Source organism: Colossoma macropomum, unplaced genomic scaffold (genome assembly GCF_904425465.1).
Source record: "Colossoma macropomum unplaced genomic scaffold, Colossoma_macropomum, whole genome shotgun sequence".
Lineage (NCBI taxonomy): Eukaryota > Metazoa > Chordata > Actinopteri > Characiformes > Serrasalmidae > Colossoma > Colossoma macropomum.
Genome location: NW_023494798.1, coordinates 5,538,963 through 5,561,946, shown reverse-complemented (window position 1 = coordinate 5,561,946; position 22,984 = coordinate 5,538,963). Strand labels below are relative to the sequence as shown.

Below are 22,984 nucleotides of genomic sequence, written 5' to 3'. Positions count from 1 at the left end.
TTATCAAATCAAAAACACAGAGACCCAAATAATGCAGACTTACGCCTTCAATACTGTGAGACTCTGAGACTTTACAAACGTACACTCAGAATCAAAAAAGCACAACACACACAAGCACAGCTGACACTAATGGAGGAGTCCATAAGTACAAATAGTTTTTGGGAACACTGGAACACCCTAAATAAACCAAAATCAGAGGAACTGGTCATTCAGAATGGAGACATATGGGTCACACATTTCAAATCATTATATGATAAAGTACCCAGCAACATCAAACCTGAACAAAACAACATAACTGAAAAACTAAACACATTAGAATTGGCAATAAAAGAGTTCCAAAACCCCCTGGACTCCCCCATTACTGAGCAGGAACTGAGAGATAAAATATCTCATCTAAAACCTAAAAAATCAAGTGGGCCTGACGGCATATTAAATGAAATGATTAAAAACACAAGTAAAAAATTCCAATTGGCCCTTCTCAAACTTTTTAACATGATTCTGAGTGCAGGTTATTTCCCTGACATCTGGAGTCGAGGTCTTATTACGCCCATCTACAAAAGTGGAGATAAATTTGACCGTAATAACTACCGAGGCGTCTGTGTGAACAGTAATCTGGGGAAGGGGCTCTGCAGCGTTATCTATTCCAGACTCATAGACTTCCTTATGAAGCACAGTGTCTTGAGTAAAAGTCAGATTGGATTCATACCAAATCACCGCACGTCAGATCATATTTACACCCTACACACCCTAATTGATTTACACGTAAATCAGAATAAAAACAGAATTTTCGCATGTTTCATTGATTTCAAAAAAGCTTTTGATACTATTTGGCACAACGGACTATTTTATAAAGTTCTTGAAAGTGGTGTAGGGGGTAAAACATATGACATCATTAAATCCATGTACACAAATAACAAATGCGGTATAAAAATTGGCACCAAAAGGACGACTTTCTTCTCTCAGGAGCGCGGCGTGAGACAAGGCTGCTGCTGAAGCCCAACTCTATTCAACATTTATATTAATGAATTGGCCACAGCTCTAGAGCGCTCTGCAGCACCTGGTCTCACTCTGCACCACTCAGAAATCAAGTTCCTGCTCTATGCAGATGACCTGGTTCTGCTGTCCCCCACAGAGCAGGGCCTACAGCAGAAACTGGACCTGGGCCCTGGCAGTAAACCTGAAAAATTTTCCAAAAAAGATCCAGATCTCAGGGAAACACATCCAGCTTCACAATAGGGACACACAGATTAGACCCCTGTAAAGAGTTCAGTTATTTAGGATTGAAGATTAGTTCAACTGGAAACTTCAATCCAGCAGCCAATGAGCTGAGAGAGAAAGCGCGCAGGGCTTTTTACGCAATCAAACGACAAATTCACTTTCAAATACCAATTCAAATCTGGCTCAAGCTATTCCAATCAGTTATAGAACCGATTCTCCTGTATGGCAGTGAGGTATGGGGGCCACTCTCAAATCTAAACTTTGACCTCTGGGACAAACACCCAGTAGAAATCCTGCACACTGAATTCTGCAAGTTCACAGGAGAACAACGAACAACGCCTGCAGAGCTGAATTAGGCCAATTTCCACTGCTGCTCCAAATCCAAAAAAGAACCATTAAATATTGGCTACATCTAAAACACAGTGACCCCCATTCTTATCACTACAAAGCCCTGCAATACCAAGAGCTGAGCAAAGAGAGGAGCCGCCTCACACAGCTGGTCCTGACGCTGAGTTCACTAACACACACTAACACTGTTTCCCGTCAGGACCAGCCTGTAATACACACAATCAGACCAAACCACATTATAACACTCCAAAAACAGAACTACATCACCCACTGGAACACAGACACACACAGAGCACAATGCTATCTGGCCCTAAACCGTCAGTACACTGTAGCGGAGTACCTGAACACAGTGACTGACACTAAACACAGAACCACGCTGACAAAGTACAGACTCAGTGACCACAGCCTGGCCGTGCAGACCGGCCGCTATAAGAGATCCTGGCTGCCTAAAGAGCTGAGACTCTGCCAGTGTGACAGTAACACTGTAGAGACAGAGCTGCACTTCCTCACTGAGTGTAACAAATACAAACACTAAGGAAAATATACTTTAATAAACTTGAGAAGATTCACCCCCAATTTAGCCGCCACAGTAATAATGAGAAGGTGCCCATCCTGCTAGGAGAGAGGAGAGAGAGCAGCGCCTTAGCAGCACGATATGTATCTGCCTGCCACAATATGAGGGACAGTGAGTGACCCACCCAAACACACACACACAGAAATACAGACACAAACACACACACACACACGCAAGATATCTAAAACTGCCTTGTTTTTTATTATTTATTATTTTTCCTCTTAATTTTTCTTTACAACTCAATTCCAAAGCACTATTTTTGCTATTATTTTATGTGATTCTTGTCATAATTATTCTTATATCAAATGAAATTAAGAGTTCTTATGCTCTCGTTCTAAAGCTCTATGTTCTAAATGTTAATTCTTTTTGTTCCTTTTGATGATGCCTCGGCAATACTGTACATGAATATGGTCATGCCAATAAAGCTTACTGCACTGAATTGAATTGGATTGAGAGAGGAAGAATGGATAGTGACAGAGAGACACAAAGAGAAAAAAGAGACAGACAGAGATGAGAGAGAGACAGAGAGACAGAAACAGAGAGAGACAGATGAGAGGGAGAGAGAGAGAGAGAGTCAGAGAGAGAGAGTGAGATGGGAGAGAGAGCTGTGCTATATCAGCTATATTCCTCTTGTGGGGCTGAAACGCACAGAGACGATAATTAGCGGCTGCGTTTTTGTTTAATGTAAATCGAATATTAAGAGGATTCAGTGTGACAGTCGCTGCCGTTTTATCGCCGGAAGCCTCATTAGTTTTCTCTCTGTGTCTCTGCAAAACGCCTGGAAATGGGCTTTTGTTTCCTGAGATGGAAACTTTTACATCACATTATATGACACAGTGGTGCTCACAGAGCAAATCCTGCTTTATGATACGCGACAGAGACAATTAAAGTGTTCTAGGTTGTAATCCAATAACAAATGGGTACATTAAGTGTATCACTGTAGCCTCTAATGCTCAGCTGTATGTAACAGGTCAGCTGTAACTTGATTTAAGTCAGCTATTGAGCCATTACTGTAACTCAGAGTGCAGCGATGATGATCATACGCAAGACTTCCTCTCTGCTCTTAGCTGAGGCTTTCCGTCTGAGAGACACTTACATGGGGAAGGTCAGCCTCCGGCCTTCGGATGAGAAGGTTATCATTGTTCTATTAGATATGTGTGTAGCCGTCTAGAGCGCAGAACAAAGTTGGCGTCCAAAGCAAAGTGAGTCCTCACCTTCGATCTTGAAATGATAAAAATCGCTTATTTCCAGAAGCCTAGCCTGTGTAGCTAATGTATTAAAGTGATATATACACATATTTTTCAATTTTTCTGCAGAAATTAATCATTAAGATGTAAACAAAGTCATTCAGAGTGGTTTGATGTGAAATGCTCCATTCTAGGGAAACATACCAAGTCTGAATTGTTCACAGTGATGGTGATAGGAACCAGACATCTGCTAAAAGCTATATGAAGGAAAGTTATTACATGAAAAGGTTATTAATATGTTGCCTGATGACTGAGACATTGTTTTGTGAAATTGTACTCTTTAAAATCTATTCATGGAGAAGGGGTACATGCGTGGTGGTGTAAGGCAGGGGTCGGTAACATATGGCTCCGGAGCTGCATGCGGCTCTTTTCCTGCCCTGTTGCGGCTCCACAGCTGAATTAGATTTGTAGGTAAAAATAAAATAATCCTCCTTTACAGTAAAATAAAGCTCTGCTGGTCGTTCAACACAGTTTAACAATAAATGGTCTTAAACACTGGAGTTAATGTAGAACTGCTAATTCCCCCTTTAACCCTGAAGGTTGGCGAGCAGACTTCTGGTCACCATAGCAATGCAGATAACAGTCTTGCCTAACTAGTAGGTAAAGAAAAGGCAAAGGGAGAGATTTAAGATGAATCATCAATACTTTGGAGACTAATAGACTTATTTGAATTTATAATCACTCCAGCTGGTTTCCTGATACCTTTAATCTGCAACGAGAAACTCTTGTTTGAATTCTTCCGTTCCACCTTAAATGGTGCAGCAGTTACATTCTGGCACCTCAGGCACCATTTAAAGTGGAAAGGGAAAATTCAAACAAGAAGCTGGTGAATGAGAAGCAACTTCAGCCTCATAACAAATCGAATGTTGAGAGACATACAAGAATGGAACTTTTGAACAAGTTTCCTGCCAGAGATGCGAGAAAAGCGGCTACAGCTGAGCTAAAGCTTAAAGCAGAGCAAAGTAAGTCTGTGTTTATGTTTATATTAGATCTTTTAGCCTATAATAGTACATCAGCACACACTGAGACATTTTTACAGCCAACACGGTAAAACAGACATAAAATGTTGTGGCTTACAAGGTGGATAGATTTTTGCGAAAAGGACAAAATGGGTCTTCTGAACATTTGGGTTACCGACCCCTGTTTTAAGGCAAAATAGTCGCTACAGAAAACTTATTTTTTCAGATTTAGCACTATTATACCATCATTAACATACCGTATAATAACTCAGGAGACGTGTTGGTTCACTGGTGGTTTTGAATAGTAAATTATATGTCTATATTTGTGTTGTAGATATCGTGACCTCTGGTTCTGTGGAAAACACTGTGGATCACTGTGTGTATATCTCAAAGGGTAAACTATGCAGGAAGTGAAAAAAAAGGATGTATCTTTAAGATCAAATGAATTCAATTTAGATAAAAGATTAATTCCAGTGTAAACCATTTGTGGGAAGTTCATGTAGTTAAATGTAGTAATTCCATTTTGATCAGACAACCAAGACATGTCTAGAGTCCAAATTTTTCTGCTTTAGTTTAGTGCTGGAGCTAAAAGCAAAGTAGCCAGCTTGGCCATTCTCTACAATAAGCCACTTCATATCAAACCACTCTGAATGACCGTGTTTACATCTCAAGGATGGAATTATTCAGACATTTGGGAAAAATAGTGGAATTTCCGTTTAAGCTGTGAACAGTCTCTGCAGGGAAGTGTCAGACCCTCAGTTTACATTTAAACACTTATATTTGACAGCTGACATTTACAGCTTTACATGTATTATTTCAGCCTTTAAATTAAGACAAATATTGAAGATGTAATACACACACACACATATATATATATATATATATATATATATATATATATATATATATATATATATATATACATAAGTAAAGTTATTCACTATCAATAAAACTCAAATAAAGTGCAAATTTTATAAAATAATGCTTAAGTACAGTAATTTAGCTCAGTTACTCCTAGGGCTGGCCAATATGACAATATGTACCGTTACTCTCATAAATTATTTCACAATGTTTTGCATTCCCTTGCAAATAAATTGCGTTCCCTCACTAATGTTTTGCATTACGATGCAATGGTTTGCATTCACTTGCAAAAGCTGTGCTTCGCTTAAGCTCAGACATGAAGCAGCTCATTGAATTCTACGTTAATCTTGTATTGAAATATGAAGACACAGTATCGCTTCTCAAAATCAAACATGATTCTGCTGTTAGTGACTCAAACTGAAACTGAGGTTGAGGGTCCTCGTACAGTAAAAACTACATTTACAGAGACTGCAGAGAACAACTGCTGAATAAACTCAGCACAGACGAAACTGGGAAAACAGCTTTTAACGTTAGCTATGCTAAAAGCAAAGCTCTGATGTAGACAATGTCGTTGGGCTCCTCTGGTCCTACGTTTGCTTGCTGAACGCACTTTTTTGCGAAGGAATGCAAAACATTTGCGAGGGAACACATTTTTTTGCGAGGGAACGCATGTCTTTAACTTTATTTCTTTAACCACCGTGTCTTTCAGTATATCGTAGACATCGTCAGTACTTAAAAAAAGCATAATTACTCTTGTTTGATTGGAACAAGGATGTGAAATGATGAATAGAAATAATTGTATTCATTGTTTTTATTTCATTTGTTTATTGTGGCACTCTGATTCTTTTTCCTCTGTTCCAACTGATCAGATGTCAGAAGAAATAAACATCGTGGCATACAGCGCATCGTGAAGCCGTGAGGTATCATTATATTTCAATATCAAGCAAGTTTTCACCACATTGCCTAGTTCTAATCTCCCGCTGCTTTTCTGCTCCTTTTATTATTAATATTATCGTTATTATTATTATTATTATTATTATTATTATCATTACATTCGTAAAAATTCAGTATACAGTAGAACAAACATAATTATGTCAGTTAACGAACCGCAAAAACATAAAATATTGTAATAATTTTAGACAATAAAGTTTAAATAATAAAAAAAGCTTCTCTGCTCCCGAGACCCCGAACCGTATGTACATAACTGCGTCATAAGCCGCCGCCCGAGTGCTGGAAACACATGACGTCATCTTTGTGCGACCAGCCGGAGTCGCTCACCGGTGCGAAGAAGAGGACAGATTTCATTTTGGGAGGAATATTTAAACGATTTTGGATGCAAAATCCAGCAGACACGGCCATTCGCGCCCTTACGAGTGATGGGGACACGCATTAGGACGTTTCTATGATTTAAGAAATAAACTAGAGGCTTTAAATATCAATATATTAAAGGCTCCTCGTTCCTTCTCTCTCTTCTCTGTCTCGCCAAGAAAACAACAACAACAACAACAACAACGACGACGCACGTTCTCCGCGCACTTTAATGCCTGAAACAGCCTGAAATTTCCACAGACTAGCAGTCTAGAGGGGCTTTCCTTCGCCATGAGCTACGGCGGTGGTAACAGAAAGGGTCGGAGAGGAGGAGGAGAGGAGGAGGAGGAGGGTGGCGAGGAGACAGAGAGCCGCGGTGGGAGCGCGGAGGAAGCTGGGGCAACTCGAGCTGGGAGGACCAGGAGGAACATAGCCGAGGTGGAGGTAGAGGAGGAAGAGGAGGAGGAGGAGGAGGACGGGGAAAACACCCGCCTCACCTGAAAGGACGGGAGATAGGACTCTGGTACGCCAAATGGGGAGGCATTAAGAGAAACGAGGCAGAGAGAAAATCGGTGAGTTGTTAATATCAGTCTGTGGCAAAATGCACTCAGAACTCTCCACACACCTGCCTTTCATCTGAAGTCCTGCCCCTTCCTGCAGGAACAGCCTCCACTCTTCTGGGAAGGCTTTACACTACATTCTTAAAGCGTTTGGTTCTTCAAGGGTTCCTTAGTAAGGAACCAGGAGCTCTGTTTCCAGCCGTTTCATGCTTACATGTTTCTTTGCATGGTGAAACAGTTCTTCACATTGATGGAAAATGTCTTATGTGTGGTTCTATGTAGCAGCCAACAGGGTTCTGCCACTGTTATGTCAAGCTTGTAACAACAGAAGAACCCTTTTTTGTGCTATATAGAACCATATAGAACACAGTCTCCATCAGTCTAAAGAACTATAAGTGTGAATAGTTCTATGTAGATCTCATTGTTCTAAATAGAACCATTCCTTTCATTAAAGAACCTCTGAAGAACCATCTTTTTTTAAGTGCGTGGATGTTGGGACACCCCCATTTATTCCCACTTAAAATGGCTAAAATCACACAGTTGTATCTCATCAGGTGCACATGATTAGAACAGTGTTACTCAGCATTTTGAAGGAGGTTTGCCTTATTTAAACCTCAGACATTTAGTTTGGTGTGCTGCTGACTGTTGAAGTGAGAGTGAACACCATGGTGAGATCGATAGAGCTGTCTGAGGCCATCAGAAAGAAGACTGTAGCAACATATGAGTCTAGTAAGGGATTTAAAAAGATCTCAGAAGAGTTTGAAATCAGCCGTTCCCACTGTCCGGAAAATAGTCTACAAGTGGAAGACATTCGAAACAACTGCCAGCATGCCCAGGTCTGGCCGTCCACTCAAGTTCACCCCGAGAGCAGACAGGAAGATGCTAAAAGAAGTCTCAGAAAACCCTAAAATGTCATCACAGGACTTATAGCAGGCTCTTGCTACTGTTGATGTAAAATTGCATACCTCTACAATCAGAAAGAGACTGCACAAGTTTGACTTTCATGGCTGGTGTGCAAGGAGGAAAGCTTTGTTCTCAAAGAGAAACATGAAGGCCAACATGAAGTTTGCCAGAGAGAACATAGACAAAGACCAGGACTTCTGGTATAATGTTCTTTGGACAGATGAGTCTAAAATTGAATTATTTGGACAACATAACAGAAGGCATGTTTGGCGTAAACCAAATACAGCATTCCAGGAAAAGAACCTCATACCAACTGTGAAACATGGAGGTGGAAGTGTCATGGTTTGGGGATGCTTTGCTGCAGCAGGACCTGGCCAGCTCACCATCATAGAATCCACTATGAATTCTACCGTGTATCAGAGGGAGCTTGAGGATCATGTGAGGCCATCTGTAAAAAAATTATAGCTGAAGCAGAACTGGACCCTGCGACATGACAATGACCCAAAACATACCAGTAAATCCACCAAGGACTGGCTGAAAACTAAGAAACAGTCCTGGAACGGCCGAGTCAAAGCCCAGACCTTAATCCCATTGAGATGCTGTGGGGTGACTTGAAACGGGCTGTACATGCAAGAAACCCCTCAAACATCTCACAGCTGAAAGAATTCTGCACTGATTAGTGGGGCAAACTTTCCTCAGACCGATGTCAGAGACTCTTAGATGGCTACAAGAAACGTCTCACTGAAGTTATTTCAGCCAAAGGGGGTAACACTAGCTATTAGGGGGTTGGGTGTCCCAACTTTTTCCTCAGTTAGAATACGCATTTTTGTTAATAGTTTTTGTTTAATGAGTAAAACAGGGTTAATTTTTGTTGTTTACCTGCAGTTAAATCACTTTCTTTTCCAGAGATAAATAAAAACAAGATTAGACATGGATATGTGAACATTTCTTAATAAACAAGTGAATATTTGATGGGGCGTCCTAATTTTTTTTCACATGACTGTATGTGAGGATTTGCATTGAGCAACAAGAGCATTAGTGAGGTCAGGTACTGATGTTGGATGGTCAGTTCTGAATCACTCCAACTCATCCCAAAGGTATTGGATGGAGCTCCATCACTCCAGAGAATGCAGTTCTGCTGTGCCGGGGGTGGCTTTATATTGCTTTTGCCTATGCTTGTCATTGGCCATGGTGACCCTAGACTCATGTGCAGCTTCTCCAGAGCATCCCATTCTGTTGGCAGTGCTTTTTCTATAGAGATTATACGAGCTGGTGCTCATTCAGTGTTTTACTAACGTTGTACCGTAGTGTTAATCAACAGTGTGGTCATTTAACACAATACTGTAGGTGAAAACATAAAGCTGTGACTGTTGTTTGTTTAATATTGTCAGCCTTAATTCAATATGGTAGTTAGTAATCTTATCAGTCGCTGCAGGTCTTCATTCAGCATATTTTGGGGAAATTAAAAGGCAGACCTGTGAACGAAAGGGTAGCATAGTCATTACCAACGCTTTTGGATATGATATGAATGCATGTGCTTGACTTTTTTTTCCAGTGAAGGAGAACCTTTATTGCATTAAGCTGACAGGTATTTCTCTTCATCTTCAGAGAGCTGTAGTCCAGATGGATGAATCCAGAGAGCAGCACATCACACAGCTCCTGAATTCAGTCCAGCGAGGGCCGCCCCAAGAAGCTCACCCCTCTGCCTTTCCGTACCAGCAGATGAAGCAGGAGCCCAGCGGCCACAGGTGAGCCTACTGCTGCGGAGCCAAGATCAGATCCCAGTGTTCAAATAACTGTTCATTAGGATGTGAAAGAAAGCAGGTTTACAGAAAAAAAATCAGGTCCATGCACCCATGAGCAAGCCAGTGGTGATAGTGGCAAGAGAAACTTCCTAAGAGCAAGAGGAAGAAACACTGAGAGGAGCCCATCCTCCTCTGGTCGACACCGGGTAGCAATATGAGCAGAGAAACACACACATTTACAGTGAAAATGATGTGTTTGAAAGCAGCTTCGACCTCTCAGTGTGTTTGTTGTTAGACAAAAATGTCCCGTTCTTCAGGAGTAGAACACGAGAGGGAGTGTGTTATTGCGATGACGTTTAATATGTTTTAATGTTCGCAGTTCCTTCACCAAATTATAGTTCCTTAACAAGCAGCTTGTTGCTACGTCAGAGTAACGAGCTCCGCCCACTCACTGCACAGTCTGCTGTAAGTCTTGCCTTTTGAAGTACAGACTGAGCCATAAAACTGCCACAATATCAAGTTTAGCTCAGTTTTGTCAGTTTTTGCCAGATCAGTATTAATGTTGTTTTGTTCCAGCCAGTCTGTAAAGCATCTTACAGCCCGTTTAGTTTGGCGAATGGTGTTGGGTTCATTTCTGGCTGATTCCAGGTTGTTTAGCTGTTCTTCTGTCACAGCTGCCGACTGAAAAGCTGCTCAGTGGTGATGACAGTTTGGGAATTTAGTGTCGTCTCATCTTCAGAGTCGGACCAAATCGGCTGTCGGTCAAATGTGATCTTAAGTGTCCATTTTCTGTTTGTGGCAAAGTAAGAAGTAAAAACATTCAAATGGTTTGAGCGTCTCCTACAGCTGTCAAAGTCGTTGCTTAGCAACGTGATGTTATGGCGAAATAACAGCACAGTTAGAACGCTTCTCAACCAATCAGCTTGCGTGGTCGGAACTACCTGTTGTATAAATATCCGATAACACACAAATGACGTTACCATAAAGAAGCTGTAAAATTGTAGTTGGAGAAAGCAAGTATTGGAATTATGGATTTACATGAAATACACTCTTAAAGATGTTTTTCAAGGCTTCTTTAAGAAAGAAGACGGTTCTATATAGAACCATAAACACTCAAAGAACCCTTTGCATGATTAAATGGTTCTTTGCGCCATGAAAGAGAAAGAGTGAGCTGTAGATGGCTCTATATAGAGCTTTTTTGAAAAGGGTTCTATATAGCACCAAAAAGTGTTCTTCTGTTGTTACAATGTCAAGCTTTTAACATTAAAAACAACCCCTTCAGGTGCTATATAGAACGCTTTTCAAAGAGGTTCTATATAGAACCAGCTGCAGCACATATTCCATCAATCTGAAGAACCTTTTTCTCATACAAAGAACCCTTTAATCATGCACAGGCTTCTTTGAGTCTTCATTGTTCTATGCAAACCTTTTTCTTTACTAAAGAACCCTTGAAGAACCATCTTTTTTAAGCGTGTATACAGACTGTCGCAAACATAAACTGTACTAACAGTCACAAACGTGTTTTTTTATACATGATCATAAATGCCATAACGCTGGTCCTGGTAATCCCTTTGTCTTTCAGTTACTTTGATGGGGATGATCCTCTGGAACAACAGCAGCAGCCAGTGAAAGTGACAAAAATCGAGCCAAAGGTGGAGAGGGAGACAGAAAAGGAGGAGATGAAGATGAAAGTGAAGGAGGAACCCAACGAAAGAGATCTGGAATATCTGTTTCAAGATTTGGTTCAAAAGCCGTCACTGGATGCAGAGCTGAGGAGTGATTTTCAAGCTAAACTAGAGAATCCAAAATACCTGGAAATGCTGGTGAGAGAGAATCGTCATCATTGGTTTTATTGTTAGCATTCTCCATGTAATTATCACCTGTTATCAGGCTTTGTCTGCCTGATCTCAGCAGCTGTCATACTCTATTTTACAGAAATTCAGAGAGAAGTTGCCCTCCTACGGCATGAGAGAGGTAAAGTACTTCACTGTATGCTTGCCTTGCAAACAGTAGGATGCATGATGATTCAGCACTGTGTCAAAGGGTTAGGCTGACGATCTGGCATTAACTCCTCCAGGACCTCGAACTGACCCGTGTTTAACACAGTACAAGTGACCAAAACATCGACTATGCATAGCACAATTAAACAAGTGGTGCAGTTCAATATACTGAGGTTTTAATACGCGACTGTACAAAACAAGCCTGAAACCCCAACATTAAACATGATACGTCTGTACTGTGAGTGCAGGAGCTGGTGAATCTGATAGAGGCGAACCGCGTGGTGGTGGTCAGCGGTGAAACTGGCTGCGGCAAAACCACGCAGGTCACACAGTTTATCCTAGACGACTACATCCAGCGTGGATTGGGCTCCCTCTGCAGGGTGGTGTGCACCCAGCCAAGACGCATCAGCGCCATATCCGTGAGTATGATTGGCCAGCCTAGGTCACATGGGTTTGATTGGCTTGAATGCCAATCAGTAAGGCATGTTTTCTAAATCTTTAGTAGGGTTCAGGCTCCTTATCGTCGCTGTCCAAAGAAAAACAAGTATCTCCAAAATAGCAACTTTACAGGAAAAGGCAAAACACTGTAAAGAGCTTTTATTCCAAGCAGTTTTAGAGCATTTCTATTGGTCCATTCATCATGAAATGTTCATACAATGAGAAAGACAGCTGGTGTGTTGAAATGATGTAGAAAATAGAAAATCAACAAAAATGGAGACACGTTTTTTGTTGGACAGCGACGTTATGTGAGCTGTGTTAGCTTTAGTGTAGGATTGTAAATTATTATTCGAAAAATAAGTCGACAAAACAATTGGATTAGAAAAAAAAATTGCTGGAATTCCCCTTTTAATTGTTATGTGTCTGTACAGGTGGCAGAGAGGGTTGCAGCGGAGAGGGCGGAGCCTGTCGGAGAGGGGCGGTCCTGCGGGTATCAGATTCGTCTGCAGAGGTGAGCATATATGCATGGCTCAGTGGTCATCAGAGCATTGCTGGTTTTAAGTCCCTGTTCTGACACAGAGAGTGAGTCAGTGTGTCCAATTATCCTGTGAAGTGTGGACGGTTAGTCTGAGCTGAGTCTTCGGGGAGACGCTGGACAGTAATAGGATTCCGGATGGTAACATGGGAGAAACTCCTCAGCTGAAGAAAAAGAGAAAGATAGAGAGAGAGCCCTAACAGTTGCATATGAACTCAACTGCTGGCGTTTCTGTCTCTGTCACAGCGGAGGAAACTCTTTTGATTGAGAGAGTCAAATGCCTTTTTCGGTATCAGATGTTGTTTTGTTGTTTGAAAATAAATACTGTATTATCTCAAGACTGACTGGATGATTTTGCAATTTAGTATCTCATTAATGAGGGGTATTAAAATCATCTGAAGGTGGTGATCAGGTGCGTCCATTGTTAGAATTGATAATAATTGATTATAATAATAAGTAGATGGATAATAAATAACACAGTTGGCCTCACTTTCTCTGGGTGGGTAGGATGGCCCTCCCCCTCTCCTCCCATTACTCAGCGCAATGCTAGCCAATGCAGACGAACAAACCCACCCTCATATGAAATATTGTCTGTTTTTTTTGTACTCTGCTAGTGCAGTGGTTTTCAACCTGTGGGCCACAGTGGTAATGCTAGGGGGCCACAGCTGGGTTTGTGTAACCTAAATTAATTTTTAATTTTTTTAGAATATGTAGACATAAGTTAAGCCCCCCGGACAAAAAATTAGTCATCTTGCGTGTTTAAGGTGGTAGTAACTTCAGGCTCCTGCAGATGGAGTTGCACGAGGATGATCAGGCTATAAATACCTGCAGGTTGCACGACAGGATTCATAGATTGAGAAAAGGTGGTACAGTGCAGGGAATGCCATGTTCAATGTGTGATCCCAAACAGATGTTAATGATTGGCTAAAAGGAGTAATTGCATTTGGGTGCCAAAAGCCACAGTGTGAAGGAAGTAGCTGAATTTGCCAGTGTGTCGAAGCGTACGGTCATACGGATCGACCAGCAGTGGCAAAAATCTCTGTCTACTGGAAATTCTCGTCAGAATTGTGTCCGAAAGACGAAACTGACAGACAGGGACGGTGGGCGCGTTTCACGGCTTGTGAATAAAAATGGCTTCGCTTCCAGTCAACAATAGCTTCTAGAAGTCAACGCAGGTCCTTCACAACCAATTTCTGAAAGAACTCTCCACAGGGAACTGCATACCATGAACATATGGAGCGCAGAGTGGCATGCAAGAGGCCTTTGCTCACTTCTGCTCGCCGAGTTGTCCGGTTACAGTGGACAAAGAGACACAAAAAGTGGACTGTTCATGACTATAAACGTGTTATCTGGTCAGATGAATCTCGTTTCTGCCTGTAGGTGAATGAAGTCTTGTTCATCATAGGTGTGGGTCAAGTTGGAGGAGCTCTGTGATGTTTTAAGGGTGTTTTAATTATATGGAAATGGGTCCTTTGGTTGAGGTGACAGTAAATCTGAGCCACTGTGCCGACACTGAGCTGCTGGACAACCAGGTTTTGCCTTTTGCTCATCATCTTAATGAGCAACATAACATTCCTATCCCTGTATTCCAAGATGACGGTTCTCGCATCCACAAGGCTGCAAATATCACTGATTGGCGTGATGAACATTCAGGAGCATTCACACATCTGGACTGGACCACTGAATCCCCAGATTTAAATCCTCTTGAAAATCTGTGGGGCTACATGGAACAAAGAGTAAGATGGCATGAAGGCATCCACAAAATCTGGCTGAACCGTGCAATTCTTTGATGAACATTGACGTCGTCTGTGTCCAGAAACTTGTCCAGTCCATGGCAAATCGAATCGCAGCTGTTATCTTATTGCACTAGGTGCGTTCCTGTCACAGGTGACCAATTTTTTTGGTTCAAGCTTGTTTTTCAAAAATGGAACGTCACATTTAGATCAACCTTTTTTTATTAGTGTATTAATACTTGCTGTTTTTACATTTTCAGTGCAAGTCAAACTTTCACTTTTTTGGTTTGTATGAAACTCATTCGTCATGGATACAGTGTCTTTTAGAAACAACCACCTACAGCCACCACATCTCAAACTGAGAAAAACATGACAACCCACCATAATCAGAAACGAATAAAAGGCCGTGTCGTGCTGCAACACAAACAAAAATACATCCAGAATGTCTTCAAGTGACAAAGATCCCCTTTATTCCTCGCAAACCAGGCAAACTGACACTGAGTGGGCTTCTTTCCATGCTGGAGCAGCAGCAGGAGCACAGAGAGTTTCACCACATCATTCAGGAATAGAACTGTGAGAGCTTTCGGATCCAGCTCGGATGTTTGGAACTCAGTTTGAGCTCCATTTGAGATGCTAACACCATCTGTGGGAAAGCAGGGGGTAAACAAGACAAATCATGTTGCTGCAGAAAGTTTACAAATATCAAACAGAGAGTGAATAAAATAACGTCGTGTTTTCATCATTTGAAAAATCCTGTTTGGTTTGCAGGATATTATCAGTAACATGATCTGATTAATTAACTGGCGTCCGAAAATACTGAAAGAATACATCGTGTTCGGTGTGTAAAGGCCTTTGTCACGTCCGAGAATCCTATCATGGCCAATCCTGTACTGATCTATCCCGACAGTGCACTCATTCACACTGTGTAATGTGATGCTGTTGGCTGTGTTGCACTTCCTGTGGGGTAGCACGGTGTTTGAGGGCCAGTTCCAGCCTTAGGGGCCCTAAGCAGGTTAGCTAATGTGCTGTAGAGTAAAATACAGGCCAGCTAACATCACTGGCTGCCACAAGCTGCTGTCTAAATTTAAACTGTATAACTGGCTATTTTATGTATTGATAAAGATTGGATGCTAATTATGCAGATAATCTTCTCAACATTCTCAGTCCAGGGGTATCACAATCCCACAATGCAGTGTTTCTTGTTTACCCAGCTAACTTTAGGCTAAGTTGGCTCTAAGCCTGGCAGCAGTGTTAACAGCGCTGCTTTTATCAGTATAAATGCTTTCCTCTCTATTCTTTATTTAGGTCGTGTGATTTCTTTATCCTTCTGTTGTGGCGACATCATGATTGGCTGTTCATCATAATCCTCACGCTTTCATGTACAGATGCACAAGGAATCCCAGTCTGAGCATCTAAGCCCGGTTTAATCCCATCTAGAGTATCTAAACCTGGTTTAATCTCATCTTGAGTGTCTAAACCTGGATCAATCCCGAGTCTGAGTGTCTAAACCTGGATTAATCCCAGTCTGAGTGTCTAAACCTGGATCAATCCCTGTCTGAGTATCTAAACCTAGATCAATCCCTGTCTGAGTATCTAAACCTAGATCAATCCCTGTCTGAGTAACTAAACCTGTATCAATCCCAGTCTGAGTATCTAAACCTGGATTAAACCCAGTCTGAGTATCTAAACCTGGTTTAATCCCAGTCTGAGTATCTAAACCTGGATCAATCACAGTCGGAGTATCTAAACCTGGATCAATCCCAGTCGGAGTATCTAAACCTGGATCAATCCCAGTCGGAGTATCTAAACCTGGATCAATCCCAGTCAGGGTTTTTTAACCTGGATCAATCCCGGTCGGAGAATCTAAACCTGGATCAATCCCAGTCGGAGTATCTAAACCTGGATCAATCCCAGTCAGGGTTCTAACCTTGATCAATCCCAGTCGGAGTATCTAAAATTGGTTTAATCCCAGCCTGAGTATCTAAACCTGGATCAATCCCAGTCGGAGTATCTAAACCTGGATCAATCCCAGTCGGAGTATCTAAACCTGGTTTAATCCCAGCCTGAGTATCTAAACCTGGATTAATCCCAGCCTGAGTATCTAAACCTGGATTAATCCCAGCCATTGAGGTCAGTGGAGCTTGTTTTGTCTGAGGGAGAAAATTGGTTCTTTTTGGGGAGCTGGATGTGTAAAAAGAGAGAGAGTGAGAGAGAGGGTGCTGATTAGGACTCTGTCAGTTGTTCTCTCTCTCTCTCTCTCTCTCTCTCTCTCTCTCTCTCTCTCTCCCTCTCAAAATGTCTTTCTTCTGTTCTCTTTTGTTCTTTCTTTCTTTTTTTCTTTTTCTTTCTCATTTCTGTTTGCTTTCTGTTTTTTTTTCTTTTTTCTTTCTTACTCTTTCACTCTGTCCTTTCATTTTATTCTTTGTCTCACTTCTTGATCTCCTTTCTGTCTTTCCCTCTCTCTCTCTCTCTCTCTCTCTCTCTCTCTCTCTCTCTCTCTGTCTCACTTTTGTTTGTTTGTTTCTTTCTCTTTATTTCTTCTTTATCTTTTCTTTATCTCTGTCATTTCAATTTTCTTGCTTTCTTTTTCTTTCACTCTATCTTCTTTCTTTATCTAATCTTTCTGTCTTTGCTTCTCGCTCTCTCTGTCTCACTTCTGTTTTTTGTTTGCTTGCTTGTTTGTTTCTTTCTTTCTTTGTTTCTTTCTTTTTTCTTTATCTCTCTCTCTGTCATTTCTATTTTCTTTCGTTCTTTCATTCTTTCACTCTTTCACTCTTTCTTTCTCTTTTGCTCTCTCCTTAAATTTCTCTCTCTTTGTCTCTCATTTCTGTTTAGTTTGTTTCTATCTTTCTTTCTCTTTCTATATCTTTTCTTTCTTTATCTTTGTCATTTCTTTCTTTCTTTCTTTCTTTTTTCTTTCATTCTCTTCTTTCTTCTCATCTTCTTTCTTTATCTCTTCTTTCTGTTTTTCCTTCTCTATCTGTTTGTTTCTTTCGTTCTTTCTTTCTTCCTTTCTTTCTTCTGTTTCTCTCTCTCTCTCTCTCTCTCTCTCTCTCTCTCTCTCTCTCTCTCTCTTGCTTTATGAATATTTTTTTTCCCTGTTGGACATGAATGTAATCATACAAATCAGATTTTGTTGCCGTTCCATAACTGTAACCACCACGTTAGCTAATGTGGTGCTGTCCCGAGCTGGTCCACCATGTATTTATATCTTATATACTTTATATATTTATACTGTTTATATATATAAAAAATATATATATATATATATAATATATATATATAATTTTGTTTAGTTTGTTTAGTTATTTTTTTTTTATATCTGGTGGTAGGCTGGCACATAACAGATAAATTACTACTGATGCTCCAAAATGAAAAGTCTTGCCCTAAACTAAAATTCCAGTCATGATGGACTGAAAACCAAATAAAACAGTAAATAAAAACAGTTTACTTAAAATGAACATGCAAAGGCTCCCGAGTGGCGCAACCGTCTAAGCGTTGGCCCTGTCATCAGGAGATCGCGAGTTCGATCCCTGGTGATGCTACAGCCGTCCGTAGCCGGGAGTCCGAGAGAGCACAATTGGCCTCGCTCTCTCTGGGTGGGTAGGATGGCCCCTCCTTCTCCCCCCATCACTCAGCGCGATGCTAGTCAGCGCAGGCGTCTGTTAACTGACGTAACAGATCTGGCGGTTGGCGCTTTCCTCCGAGCGCGTTCGGCTGTCCAGTGACGTTGCGTGAGCGGCAGTTCGAAAAGAAGCGGTGGCTGGTTTCACAGGTCTCGGAGGAAGCCTGTGTTAGCCTTCACCCTCCTAGCGTTGATAGTATCGTGTGATTGGGGGAGTCCTAACTAGCGGGTGGAATTGGAGACGACTAAATTGGGGAGAAAATCGGGTAAAAATGAAAATGAACATGCAAAGTTGTTGCAGTTTGTAGGCCACAGCATGTGCCTACGTTCTTCAGTGTTCCCCCTCTCGATCCTTGACATGAACAACGATTATAATTCGATTATAACATTGGTTTAATGTCCTTCTTAAAAACCGTGAAATAGTTCCACACAGTTTTCACTGTTAATCCGCTGCTGCTCAAACTGTTTGAGCTTGTCTGCCAGTGCAGGAAAGGAAACAAGGTGTTTTTAATCAATATTTCTCTTTTTTTTTCTCCCAGCCAAAATTTTTGGACATTTTTCTCTTTTGACTGGAAACTGGAGGTGCCATTTTTGGTTGTTGTGGCCAAAATTTTAGTGCGTTCCTAAAAGATAATAATGAAATCAGTGAATAATGTGATGTCATTAATGTAAATGACCCGAACAGTTTATAGGGATGGCATAATACTGATGTAATATCTTCTTTAAAATCTGCACTATTAGAAAAGATGGTTCTTCAAGGGTTCTTTAGTAGATACAGTGGTCCTATATAGAACAATGAACACTCAAAGATCCTTTTGCATGCTTAAATGGTTCTTTGCATTATGAAATAGTTCTTCAGATTGATGGAAAATGTGTTGTATTTGGTTCTATATAATGTATGCGTATCTTTTTTTGTTACAAGCTTGACATCATAACGATAGAAGAACCCTTTTTGATGCTTTATAGCTGTTTATTGAAGAACCACTTCACTGCTCAATCACTCTGCTTCCCCACAGGAAGAGCGACACAGCTGACATCACACAGTGTGAACATTGTCTGACTTGTGATTGGTTAGAGGGCTCATTTGCATATTGTAGCCTTCTGCGATGTCACTATTGCAAAGACCAGTATTTTGACAATGATGAACAAGGGCTATTGTGTGGCCTCAACTTCTGGTGTTTTGCTGTGAGCTTGAATGAAAATGAATTCTGAGGATTGTGGGAAATTCAGCTTTGAGTCAACTTGCCTAACTTGTAGCTCTTTCCAGCACAGACATATTCCTCTTCAGTGATCTGACTCAGTGCAGAGAGAGTCTTAGTCACATAATACATTTTAAAAATGAACTGGTTTTTGTTATAATGTTGTGATTTCATTTATTTTGGTGAAGATTGTAATAAAATCTTGCTTTCTGTTCCACGTCTCGACCTCGGGCATCTCTTCCTCCTCCTGTGGGCTCTGCTATCCAGCCGGTTACCACGGAAACAGGGCTCGGTGTTGTATTGTACGACGGGAATTATTCTTCAGTGGCTGCGCTCTGATCCGTGAGTGTTTCCTCCCTCTCTCTCCCAATATCTCTCTCTCTGTCTCTCTCTCTCTCTCTTATTCAAATCAATTAAATTCAATGCTCGCTTTATTGGCCTGACTGCTTCCAAACAATGTTGCCAAAGCAATTGATAGTAAGGTGATAATAACAGGTAGGATAATGCTGGTGGTTAATAATAATAACAGTAACAATACAGTTTGTAGTGTAGCGTTTGTAAAATGGAAACAGTTTGTAGTAAAAACATTTTTCACATATACAGACACCAGCAGTACATTTGGATAAAAGAAAAAAAGAATTATCAACAGTTTGACAGTCGACTGTTCCAAAATGAACCGTTTTCTAGTTATCAGGTGAAACTTTGGGAATAGATTGCTTATATTTAGAGGGAACTATTAAGTAACCCTGATTAATTGTGTTGTTTAGTTAATCACAAATTGTGTTTATCGTTTTTACTCAATTTTAATGCTAAAGATTTAAAATGTCACAAACTTGAAAGCCGTTTGTTTGTTTGTTTGTTTATGTATCCTTCTTTTTAGTAAAGAAGTGATGTGTGCTGTATGGTTTACTCCAAATTTGGCTTTGCTTTAGCAGTGCTGCCCTGAGACCAGTATGTTTTAGAGGTTAGTGGTTTAATTAGTCATGAAGCCAGACTGGATACACGAACTAGCTGGTTGTGCTAACAGTTAAAATGGCTACAGGGACAAAAACAGAAAATAAGTTAAATTAGTTAGTTACCCTTATTAGACCCAAAGCAGGAAGTTTCACCTCTGCATTTTAACCCATCCGCGCAGTGAAAAACCCACGTACACACTAGTGAATGCACACACTAGGGGGCAGTGAGCACACTTGCCCAGAGCAGTGGGCAGCCCTATCCACGGTGCCTGGGGAGCAGTTGGGGGGTTAGGTGCCTTGCTTAAGGGCACTTCAGTCACGTACTGTCGGCTCAGGGGGTTGAACTGGCGACCTTCCGCTCACAAGGCTGGTTCCCTAACCTGCAGCCCACGACCGAAGTCTCAACAACTTAATATGATATCAAACTTTTCAGTATTAAGTCACTGTACTTTGCCTTTATTAACCTTTTCAACTCCTTGGAACCACAGGTGGTTCCAAAATGCACTTCGTCATATTCTTTAGTTCATACCTTTCATATTTCAGAAGGTGGGTGTCTTATGAGAGCTGAAACTGTAGTTGGAAGGTGTCTTCTTTCCAGTCAAATAGATGGTAATGTAATTTTTAAACTTTATAATAAAAGAAGCTTTTCTACTGAAAGTTGACCCATTTTTCCACAAATCTGAGCTATAAACTGGATCTCAGATGGCGTCTCCTCAGTGATCTGCTCTGTAAAAATTATTTTTATAAAATAATACAAAGAGCGTGTTAGATTTTTGGCTTTTAGCAGTAAATTGTAAGCATAGCAATATGTGTGATCATAAAACACATTCTCTGTTAATATGAAGGGAACTTGTACAAAAAATAAAAAAATTCCATTTATTTCATGCAGTTACTGAATAATTTGCCTTGCGATTTGGGCATGTAAATTCAGATGGAAAAACTATACCCACGAGCGTTTTACGAGAGGTTAAAGCTTCCACTCTTTTCAGGAGACTCACTTTCAGTTTAGCAAAGAAATCTGCAGACACGCCTCCAAGGTTCAGTCTTAGAAGTTGGTTGTATTTTCTGATTCTCATGATCCAAGCAATCCAAACACCTTCAGTGATGTTGAGGTCTGGGCTCTGGATTGGTCAGTCCATTGTTCTGAGAACACCAGCTGCTTATTTGTTTTTATTTATATATTTTATTTTCTCAGCAAGGCTTCCTGACAGCTACACATCCTTTCAGACCCATAGCATTGAGTTGTCTGCATACAGTGGAAAGACGTATCACAATGATCATTTTAATATATTGAAACATGAAAAATTGTACTCAATGGTTGTTTTGATTGGAGTAGAAATAAATGAAGGGTGGTTTCTGACTTTTGCACAGTACTGTAGACATACTGAATAGAGCAGCATATGAGAGAAACTAATTGCATAAGTGTGCATAGGAATTGTTGAGGGAATTTACATCAGAAAAGCTTGTGTATTACACAGTGCTTTCTTATAGAGCCTTAGACTGCTTTATATTGCAGTGTAACCCAAACAAGTGTACTGATTGCTTTTGACATCCAAAATTTAAGAAAATCTTGTTTCTGAAAAGATATAACGAATAGAAATCGGTCTGTTTCTACCCCACATGCATTTGTTGGTGTTTTCCTCTGAACATTTAGTGTGTTTTTTACAGAATTCTGGCTGCAGGGACTCTGTGGGATGCTTGTCCCTTCTAGTTTAATTTTGCTTATTGACTGGACCCCATACCTCACATGCACAGAGCACAGTGGGCGCAATAGTACTGTCCAGAACTTTGTTTTAGGTTTTAATTGGGGCGTGTGTTTTGTGGAACAGTCTCTTGGGATGTTTTTTTATCCTTTATCAGGATGTGTGTTTAGTTTGCTGTCAGATATACTCCTTTCATTACACTGCAGCTCTGTGTTTAGGAATCTCTTCATGAGGTCACAGATCTCAGCAGCAGTGATTGTACTGGTGAGTTCAGACACACAGCTGGGAGTCCGTTTGTAAGCAGGTTTGATTTGGATTAAGGCTTCTCTGTTTTCTCTGGTTGTTAAACACGTTTGGCAGGCTTGTCTGTCGGTGAATGTGCTTATGAAGCAAGGGGTCTGTGCCTTTAACTACACCCAAGAACTGAATAATAATAAATGATCTGACTCTTCAAACCTTGTCTTAACACTCAATACCGTGGGCTCCTCTAAGCAGATGACTTAGGATCTGAAAATGAAGCTAATTAATACCTACGAAGCAGAAAAGATATCAGATTGAAATGTCTACTGTCCAGAATGTCATTAAGGCCCAATCCCATTTCACCCCTCGACCCTAGGGCTACATGGCCCTCCAAACGGAGGTTTTCAGAGACTCACTCCAAACAGAGTTATGAGAAATAAAGAAAGGCAGGATTGTATTTTCTCTGTTGAAAATGATGATAACCACTGTATTACCTTACTTTAATGTCGTTTCAGTGTATTATGGTTCTTTCTTTCATAATAAGCATTAAAAAAGCACTATTGGTATGCCAATGTCTTGGTAGCTAGCTAGCTAAATTTCCTGTTCCACCTTAAATGGTGCAGCAGTTACATGCTGGCATCAGACCTGCAGCACCATTTAAGGTGGAATGGGAAGATTCAAACAAGAAGCTTCCAAGTGGCTACTTCAGCTTTATATCGATGAAGAATTAGGGGAGGGCGATAATAAATAACGCCCCCCCCCACTTTGAGGTCATATGATGCCCTAAATGTAACTAAAGCCCAGCAGTGAGGAGCTGAACTTTACCCTCCTC

General features: G+C 40.8%; 1 protein-coding gene across 1 annotated transcript in view; it reads left to right on the top strand.

Annotated features, from left to right (window-relative positions):
- The first annotated feature begins 6,826 nt into the window (after nt 1-6,826).
- The window catches only part of LOC118818473 (ATP-dependent DNA/RNA helicase DHX36-like), a 66,149-nt gene continuing 49,991 nt past the window's right edge, over nt 6,827-22,984 (top strand). Inside the window, exons 1-7 of the mRNA XM_036585740.1 lie at nt 6,827-7,087; nt 9,587-9,726; nt 11,306-11,546; nt 11,659-11,697; nt 11,972-12,142; nt 12,593-12,672; nt 19,521-19,595. Coding sequence (XP_036441633.1) covers nt 9,602-9,726; nt 11,306-11,546; nt 11,659-11,697; nt 11,972-12,142; nt 12,593-12,672; nt 19,521-19,595 — 731 coding nt within the window. The 5' untranslated portion in view covers nt 6,827-7,087; nt 9,587-9,601. The remainder of the gene's footprint in view (nt 7,088-9,586; nt 9,727-11,305; nt 11,547-11,658; nt 11,698-11,971; nt 12,143-12,592; nt 12,673-19,520; nt 19,596-22,984) is intronic.